Source organism: Wasmannia auropunctata, unplaced genomic scaffold (assembly GCF_000956235.1).
Source record: "Wasmannia auropunctata unplaced genomic scaffold, wasmannia.A_1.0 LD336022.1, whole genome shotgun sequence".
NCBI classification, from domain to species: domain Eukaryota; kingdom Metazoa; phylum Arthropoda; class Insecta; order Hymenoptera; family Formicidae; genus Wasmannia; species Wasmannia auropunctata.
This window is the reverse complement of record NW_012026868.1, coordinates 87981-97332: the sequence shown is the minus strand read 5'-3', so window position 1 is coordinate 97332 and position 9352 is coordinate 87981. Positions and strand designations below refer to the sequence as shown.

Here is a 9352-nt window from a genome sequence, read left to right as displayed (position 1 = left end):
GATGTGTATAAGAGACAGGCTTAAAACAAAGATATCATAAATTGAAAACTTTTTTAAAAACATTATAAACATCTTTCTGATAAACTTCATACGAATTTTGAAATATTTTTTTAATGTTCTGTAAGACGTATCAATATTCTTCGAGGAGGGCACATCAGTTTGCCTACTCACTCTGAATTGACGACCCTTTTTGATACGCAAGTGAAATACACGAGTAAAAGGCAAAGACGAACTTTCGCTCTCGTGGTATCCTAATCGCCTCGTCTTAATCATTGCGTGGGGCTATCACCTCCGCGTTTCCTCTCTTCGCGCGCGATAACACGCGATTGTCGCGTTTTACTAATTTCGCTGAGTTTAGGAAATTATTTTCTTATTGACCGCGTGCTGACACGCGGTGATAACAATTATCTATAATCGCGACGCAATAAATCCGCGCCGGGTATTATCACGAATATACAGATCGGCAGATAGATCCACGCTTCGCGATATCAAACACGAACGCGCCACGAAGTAGCGTGAAGAGGGAAAGGTCGTTTGGCATGTCGGATTTTCGATCGCGAAAAATCTCCACGTTGATAATAATTTTTCCATAACTACATCTATTCATCGATCACACCATGCACTTGCCGAACGATTTGACATATTGATCCCGTTATCGTTGAACCAGCCACGATAAGATTTATTTCATAATTTCTCTGATTACGTTACAAATCTATATATATACCTATATATATATAGTTACAGCAGAATTTATGGGTTTAATAACCTTATCCTTTCAGAAACAGAAATTCAAATATCAGATAATTAGTTAGTTGCGCTTTTAAAACTTACAGCGCAAATAACGATTTTCAATTCACAGTTTTTAACAAGCTATTAAAAATTCTCAATATTGATCATTTGTGATTAATATAATTTTATTACGTATTAATATATACTCGCACATTTTATATAACACGATCAATATTAAATGACATTCTATATTGACATATTTTTTATCGAGGCAAGCAATCCCGTTTACGTAATGAGATAATGTTCTTTGTCGCGCTTTAAATACAGATTAAAAATTTTTTTTCCATGATAAAAGTTAAATAAAAATTGAATATTTTGAGAAACGAGTCGACGTAATCTGGCGAGACTTCCAAAATAAAAACGTCGATATCGGAGATGTGCCGCGCTGAAAAAGCAAGGATCGATGCACTTTTGCCCCTGTGAGCGAGATATCGTACAGTCGATACTGCATCAAGTAGTCAAAGTCAGAGTCTGACGATGACCTGCCTCGCTGACTGGCACAATCCTTCTTAATCTTCTTAATTTCATTTGTCGGACCATTGAAGCTACAGTTCGCGTACCAGTAGTTGCGCTCTTTTGTTGCGAGTTTTTATGTGACAATCTGCAGCCTCTTCGCTTCCGCCGCGCGTTCACGCGTGCAAGTTGCAACACACAGTGCGGCGCGTGCCGGCTTATCGCGGGAGAGAAATACGTAGAACGGCGCGACAAAATGGCCTGAGCGAACGATAAAAAAAATCGAAAAGCAACGAATCACAGTTAAATCCGCTTGCGAAACGGCTGCACCGTGCATCGCAAATTGCATAGTGGAAGTCGGGCGTCGATCAAGTGTCAAAAGTGACACCTCGAAATATGAAAGAAATATGAAATTCCAAGAGCTAGTATTATAAATCTATCGGCTTCAAGCAGCCCAGGACATTCAATTTACACCGTTAGAAAATTTAATTTATCGACACTCGGAAAAATTTATAACTTAAAAGTTCAACTTGAAAGTGATTCTTGTAATATCTGCTGTGTAATCTTTTCTAACGGATTTTAATATTATGTATTATTATGGCGTATAGAAATATTAAATCCGATCCGTTTATTTGTATACACAATATACATGTATACATTCTATGAAAGATATTATCATCTTAAAATAGCGTGATGGAATAATATTGGAAAATCATCAATCACGCCGGCGATCGAGAAAAATGCGACCATAAAATTCGCTTTTATCGTCGCGATAAGGCAATCTAGATTACAGCCACGAGGAAATATAATCACTTTCTGATGCAAAAAGAGCAGCACCCTCCCTCCCGATCGCCGAACAATATCGCGATAATAAATCGCCTAATGAATTACGATAATGGGACGCGTGACGAAACATCGATTGCATTTTTTGAAAGATTGGCGCGTGATTATGGCTCGATATAGCGGAAAAAGTCTGTTGGGACGCCGTTCACATATATATATATATATTTTCACGCGCGATTGTAAATATTGTCACCGTCATTTACGTTGCAAAATCGCATTGACGTTGCGCCACGGTCAACCGACACAAACATTGACGTCCGCGCGCGCGAAACGAAACATCGAACTGTATCAGACACGCGCGTAAAATTACGAATTAAAAATGAGGACAACGAGATAGGATAATGTAATCGATAGTTAACAGCAGCGCCCGCGTGTGCGCGAAAGAGAGGCGTTACCGCGGATAACGGGATATTCGGAAAAATTCCGATTGTGAATATAAAAATAGACATTGACAATCCATCGTGTATCCATAGCTGTCGATACCGTAAAAGAGTAAAACAGTAAAGCTGCATTTTTACGTGATAAAAATAAATAATCAGACAAACAACTCGCCGCGGAAGATTCGGAGTGAATCACAAGAGAATCCTATTTCCGGAGATATGGAAAAACACGCGAGTCAACAACCATAAACTCTCTTTCCTAAACGTATAGGAATTTTCCTTTTATGAGAAAGGTGAAGGGAAAACTGTCAAGTTTATTTCACCTTAATTGACATTTAAATGAGAACCTGCTCATCGAATCCACTTAGCAATGTAAATTAAGAGATTATAATTACATTTGACATTTGCATGTATAGGCAAGATAATAAAAATTTGTTTTCCAATTAATTCCAATTAATTCTATTTAATCTCAAGATTGTATGTTATCAAAGGAATGCCACTGCGGCTTGATAAACAAGATTAAGGTAAACGTTTAAAGGTAGCGCTCCGAATCACGATGCATTGTCATATATATATATCTCTTACTTAATCGCATCGAGATAAATCTTTTGTGCTGGTCGAGCTTCTGCATTAAAAACACTTTTGCTTACGACGGAATAAATCTATTAAAAATCTTCACGAGTGAAGGCTAACGAATGCATTTCTGACGAATGCAAAATAGAAATTCTAATGGATAGTGAGGTGAGTTTTATCAGGCAAGTTAATAAATGCATTGCATCAGATGCTCATTCACCGGACAGATCCGTAATATACAATATACGTATTGCAATATACATATTCTAGTAAAATAAAATATGTTGCGTGGCCATGAAGTATACCTCGGCCTTTCGTTGCGGAAGCTCTGACGTCACTTGTCACAAGCCACGAATACGGACTGTTCAATTGTCATGCCAGTTCACATTCGTAACAAATAGTGAAATAAAAAATCCGTCCGGTTAAATTCCGCATAAATAAATAATTGCGGTAGTAAGACGCGCGGGGATCTCCGTTTCTCCGTTCAAGGATCCTCGCTCTCACGCCGCTCTCGCGTGAGATTTCTGATTTCGCGCGTATCGGCATTGATGAACTAATCAGAGCTGATCTGAATTTTTATATCCGAACGCGTGTGTCGCGCCGTTGTGCGCGCAAAAATTTCAATAATTCTGCGCCCCGCGGCGTGATTCTTCCCGTGAGCGCGTGATTCAGTCACGGGAATTCGAAGCGCAGATTTCTTTTTTAATAATGCAGCGAGGAGGCATCGTATGGTATTATCCCTTTTCGCTAGTTCCCGGTTTTGATAAGGAGCTCACATCGTTATCGGGAACGCTGATTTCCGAGAATCAGATCTCAACTCTCAACTCCGACCGACGATCATTACTGAACAATCGAAACGGGCTCGCCCGCTCTGCATGGCCTCTCATTACGAATTCGATTGACTTGCGTCGCGAGTGCGGCCGGCCCCCTCATCCAACTCGGAATTCTCACTTCGAGGTCTCGTTCGACCGAGCTGCACCGAGTAATGAGGAAGTAGTTTAAACCGATTGCGATCTTTGTCGGTTAAGATTGAATTCGGTCGAGCGCCGGATGTGAATCGTTTAATATTCCCGTCATCCGAGTATACGCGAAGGACTCGCCGGTGGACACGAATCGTGACGCGTAGCCTCCCCCTCCCCGTGTCATCGTTCTTTCACCGGGTGAGTTTTTGATGCTAATATCTCGAGCTTATCTTGACTTGATCAATCGGGATCACTGCTCAAGCCGAATAATTACCTCGGTTTCTTCTTACTCGCTAAATGCGCCAAGATCGCATCACGCGAATTTAATTGCGCGTTTATTTTCCCGCTAAACCGCGATGCTTCAATTCTCGTCATTTCCGCGTTAGGAAAAACACATTTTAAAGGCATAATTGGATGTTTTTTTTTTAACGTCTTTGTATAGTGGGCTCTTGTGTTTTTTTTTCTTTAAGAAAAATTATTTTTAAAAACTTCCCAGTGTAAAGTTAATAATAAATTGTTATTAAAAAATAGAAATTTTCAATGATAAATTCATCTCTATTTACTGTTTTATCAAGCGACAAGTGCTTACGTTATTTTCTCATTATTCTTTGTAACAATAGTCATGCTTATTGTTAACATGAGAAATGGAAATTAAATAATTGACGATGAAAATACAATAGAGATTCGCATATTACGATAATATTTGCATTTGACTGCACGTATTCCTGAGATAATATTTTCGTTACATTATCGTTATGTTATCACGTTATTGTCCACTTTCGTGAAGTTTCATAAAGTAATATCATTAGGCTTACGTTATGTTAACGTGAGCTACGTGTAGCGTGAACAATAATTAAGATCGAACAATTTTGCTTTGCCATTGTATGTGTTCGTTGTATCCTTGATTCGTTTCAATGAAAATTATTCGCTACGATCAAGACAGAAAGAGAACAAAAAATCAGAAAACTCGGAAATATTTCATTAATATGTAAGTATATGGTTAAAAGAAGAGCAGAATATATGTATATAAGAATAATTTCAATTTCCGCGGACGTTGACCATCGCATCACGCATGTGCAGCCGTGGCGTGTTCCACACGTGGTGAGAGAGCCGCGGCGGACCGCGCGTATCATATATGCCTCTTCATTTTCTTCAATTAATGTCACCCGCATCAAAAGAGTAAGTGCACCATTAAAAAGCAAATCGTGCGTGATTTATTGTCCCATTATCCAATCCGAACGTTTTGACTCCCTCTGCACTGTACTACGCCGATGAATGTATAATGTAATTTAAATTTAATTCTTCTTTTGAAAGAAGATTATTTTAAAAAAAGACACTTCCCACGTAAAAGGATTAATAAATCAAATCTAATGCTACACCGTGTAAATGTATTTCAATAGCTTCTCTCTCGATCTTCCTCGAGTTTCGAAAATACAGAAACGACCGGAATATGATGAAAGCGACGCGAAAAACATCCCCTAAGGGTCAAGTCGATCGATCGAGTTGTGAGTAACGCGAGGGTGGTTATTCATCTCAGCACAATCATAAATTCACCACCGTTCAGTATATCATTGTCGAACAGAAAACTTTCCGCTTTTATCTTTAAAAGCACTTTAACCAATTAATTATAAAAATACGTACGTGTATAAGTATATGTATTTGTATTGATTTATGGTATAATATAAATGTATAGATATAAGTATTATAACGAACAAATTCAAGAGCTAACGTATAAATTAAAGCATGTAAATACAATCCGACCAATCTATATGTATTGTCAATCGTGAAGTTGTTTGTGCGTGATCACAAAAAAAATAACAGCGTGGAGGTCGACAGGAATCGGTAGTGAATTTCGACGAGAACGAATAGATTCCATCGAGCGAGCGACTATACAGTCGACGAGCGAAAGTGATTTTCGCAAGTGTATAAAGAACAGTTAAATAATTTATAATCAAATGAACATTAATCTATCACTATCAATTCGATATCCTATTAACTGCAGTATTGTTTATTGTATCTGTAATCTCGCTTTATAAAATTCTATTAAATAAGTTTCTTAGATGATTTCTATTATTCGCCCGATAAGACAGAACGCGGCTCTCATTGACGAGTGGAAAGTAAGTGGGCAAAACAATGATAACGCTTATACATAAACGATAAAATGGATATACGTTTTAAAAAAAGTTAATCCATCAAGTACCGATATATTCGGAAAATAAATTTAACAAATTTTTCAAATTTTTCATAATCGTTTCGAAATATTAAATTGTTTTGAAGAAATATATATTTGAGAAGTGAACTCCAGAGAAATTTAAAATTCCTATGAAAAAAATAGCGTTTTAATAATGGATGAAATTGATTTTTTTCCCCTCCTCTAGGATTTAGCCCTGTATTGACAGATGCGGACTTACCCGCCGAAGCGGCCAGGAACTGAACGCGCTTGGAACCCTTCTCGGTCATGTCCTCGGGGCAGCGATGGTTGACGGTGTGTGACGACGTCCTGCCGCGTATGTCCAACTCCACGGATTCTCTATCGACCGGGGGTGTATCATTCACCGCCGAAGGGGAACTCACTGGTACAGGGCTGTAGCCATAGTCTTTATAAGTGCGCCCCTCTATCTCCTCATTGCCGTGAGTGGGGGTCATTTTCTCGATCTCTCTTTCTCGCTCGGCCTCCTCTGATCCGTCTCCACGTCTCTCTCCCACTCCTTTCTTCTCGCGCCGTTCCCCGCGTGGCGCGATCTCGATCGCGGGTCGTTCGCGGTCGCTACGACGATGTGAGATACCACGGCCGTCGTCTCGGAACCTAGACCCTGAAACCGAGGCGCCGTGGTCAAGGTCGCGTGCGGCGTCGCCGCAGAGGACGGTCTCCAGGAGCCCCCAACTATATCCCCCATTGAAGGGGATACCCTTGGCTCGGGAGGAGCATTAATTGCAGAATTATGGAACAGGATGAGACGGAAGAATCTTCGAATTTTATTTGGCACTTCATTAAAATCCAATTTGTGATTTTTTATTTATAAAGGAAAAAGAATTTTATCAATTTATCTCAAAATAATAGATAAGATAGTAACTTAATCTTTTTCAATGCATTTTTCGCATATTTATTTGTGATACCCTCTTTTTATCGAGACACGAGCTTTACAATAAATGAGGCTGTGATGGCGCAAAATAGCGGATGAAATTAAATTAATCGTTATACTTTTGTTTCGTAGAAGAAGAAGAGGGTGAGAAATTGCATAATTCTGACGTTAAATTCTCCCGCGTAATTAAGTCTAATTTGAATGCATTTCTAGAGAATTTCTGCGGAAAGCTGCAAATACTACACGATAAATGCGCACACTTATATATTTCAATTTGCGCGAGTATAAAAATAAATGAAGACGTTTTTATCTGAAGAAATAATTTCCCCCAAGATATATCATCTCTCTCATTTCTTTTAATACGAAATCTTTAAATTTTATAGCGCGTAGTTACGGGAATCGCTTCAAGAAATTTTACGTCAGTTTCGCGAGCAAATTGTACGCTGGTGAATTCATCCTCCGTCGAGTGAATCCACCCCAATTCGAAGGTGATTCCCCTATCACCGGTGCCTCTCCCTAATACAAGCCGAGAGAAAATCAATAATGTACGCTGTACCAAACACGGGTTGTAATAATGTTAATGCAAACGATCGACCTAAACCACGAGGCGGAATCAATTCAGCGACCGCGAAGCCAAGCGAGGAACTTTTCGGTCTCTGTTTTCGTTTCGCGACTTCCGCTGTATCGGGATAATGTATTCGTCTTTTGGACGTCGATCTTGTGCCGTAAACACGTCAATCTTGTGTCGTGTAACGAGTCGCCCGCGGTATTTGTCGAGTGCGCGCTCCAAGACAAAGCTCTCTTTCTCCTCTTTTCTCCTTCCTCTCACGCGAGACGCGAGGAAATGCCGTGTAATATTTTTATCCGATGATTAAACCACGCGGAACAAAGAAATTCGAAGAAGCTATTCTATCTAGGTAACATGGCCCGCTTACGTCAAGCGGGGAAAATCAATAAAATCCAGGACGAGATTTACTCGCATCATCCTCTGCGACGCGTCGACCGATAACCGCGTTATACGCACATGCGTGCCGCGTCCCGCGATTGCGAGTCGACGGTGGCTTTTCGCGCGGATACAAATGATATCGCGTTACTTATGAAACCGAGGAGAGAGATACGGAAATAGCATAACGTAAATTCAATTTCACGATAGAATACGCTCCGTAAATCACGCTCGGCACACAAAGGAGTGTCCTTTTAGTTTTAAATGCAATTACGTTACGCGCTTATTGGTATAAAACCTCGAGGACGGAAGGACAACAGAGTCGCCGCTCTTGATCAGTTGAAACTTCGAACGAAAATAAAATAATGTGCAAAACAAATGGTTTACCGATGTCGTCCTTTTACTTTTCAAATGACATAAAAGCAGTCTTTATGCTCATTACTTATTAATGCTACACAATTAAGGATTATATACCTATTAAAATTCTCTTTCTTTCTTTGACTTAGGTATTTGTTCGTATTCGAAGGAAATATATTTGAATTCTGTTAGAACAACTGCATTAATGCATTTCTTGTCACAAAATCATTCAGTTTAGAATAAAGAGCTCAGTCTGATTCACAAAGCTGATTACTATTAAGCGAGTTAACACATACATCGGCTAATATAAAATCACGATGTGTATGCACTTGTTTCAATAAAAGGAGACTCACAAATTCGGCGAAGATAAAAGAGGCTCATAAACTCGGCGCACTTTACTCGTCGGCTATTCCTTTCGCGATTGATCGTGGGTTAGAACGTTCGCAGAATGATTGGTCGAATTGACGCGAGTGGAATATCAAGCGACGCGGTAGAGGCGTCATAGTTATTATCACGACGTCGAAAAATTCCGTTCTTCGCACTTGTTTGATTGTTTCCATCGCGAAGTCCTCAAGGATCGATGATAATCGCTCCCCCTCCCCTCTCCTCCTCCATAGTTCTTCACGCACGCGGCGAAAAAGAAGTCGCGCGTATCGATGAGATCTAATTGCGATCTATTGTTTATCGGCGATATGCCGTGACACGATTCGCGCGCGATTCGAAAGAATGATAAGAACGGGATTTAGTCTCTCGGCGACAGGATGCATGGGTATGTTGAAGGGGAAATTGTGCTGGTTGACAGCAGTCGGAAGTAAAAAAAAAAAAGAGTTAAAAGAACGGACTTACCGATGTCGCGCACGCACCGTCGCTAATGATCTTTTCGCTAAGTGACAGCCGCGTTATAAGCCCCTGATTATTTTCTTACGTAACAACAAGGTGCGATAGATTATCGGGAACGTATCATCCCAC

At 39.9% G+C, this 9352-nt stretch overlaps 1 protein-coding gene across 2 annotated transcripts in view; it reads right to left on the bottom strand.

The window, feature by feature from the left end:
• The window catches only part of LOC105453047 (solute carrier family 2, facilitated glucose transporter member 8-like), a 20615-nt gene extending 11263 nt beyond the window's left edge, over nucleotides 1-9352 (bottom strand). Inside the window, exons 1-2 of one of the 2 annotated variants that reach the window (XM_011694707.1) lie at nucleotides 9230-9352; nucleotides 6412-6813 (exon numbers count right to left, since the gene is read on the bottom strand). In XM_011694707.1, coding sequence (XP_011693009.1) covers nucleotides 6412-6646 — 235 coding nt within the window. In that variant the 5' untranslated portion in view covers nucleotides 6647-6813; nucleotides 9230-9352. Of the gene's footprint in view, nucleotides 1-6411; nucleotides 6814-8736; nucleotides 8850-9229 lie in introns of those variants that run through there. The other variant, XM_011694706.1, reaches the window with a different exon arrangement.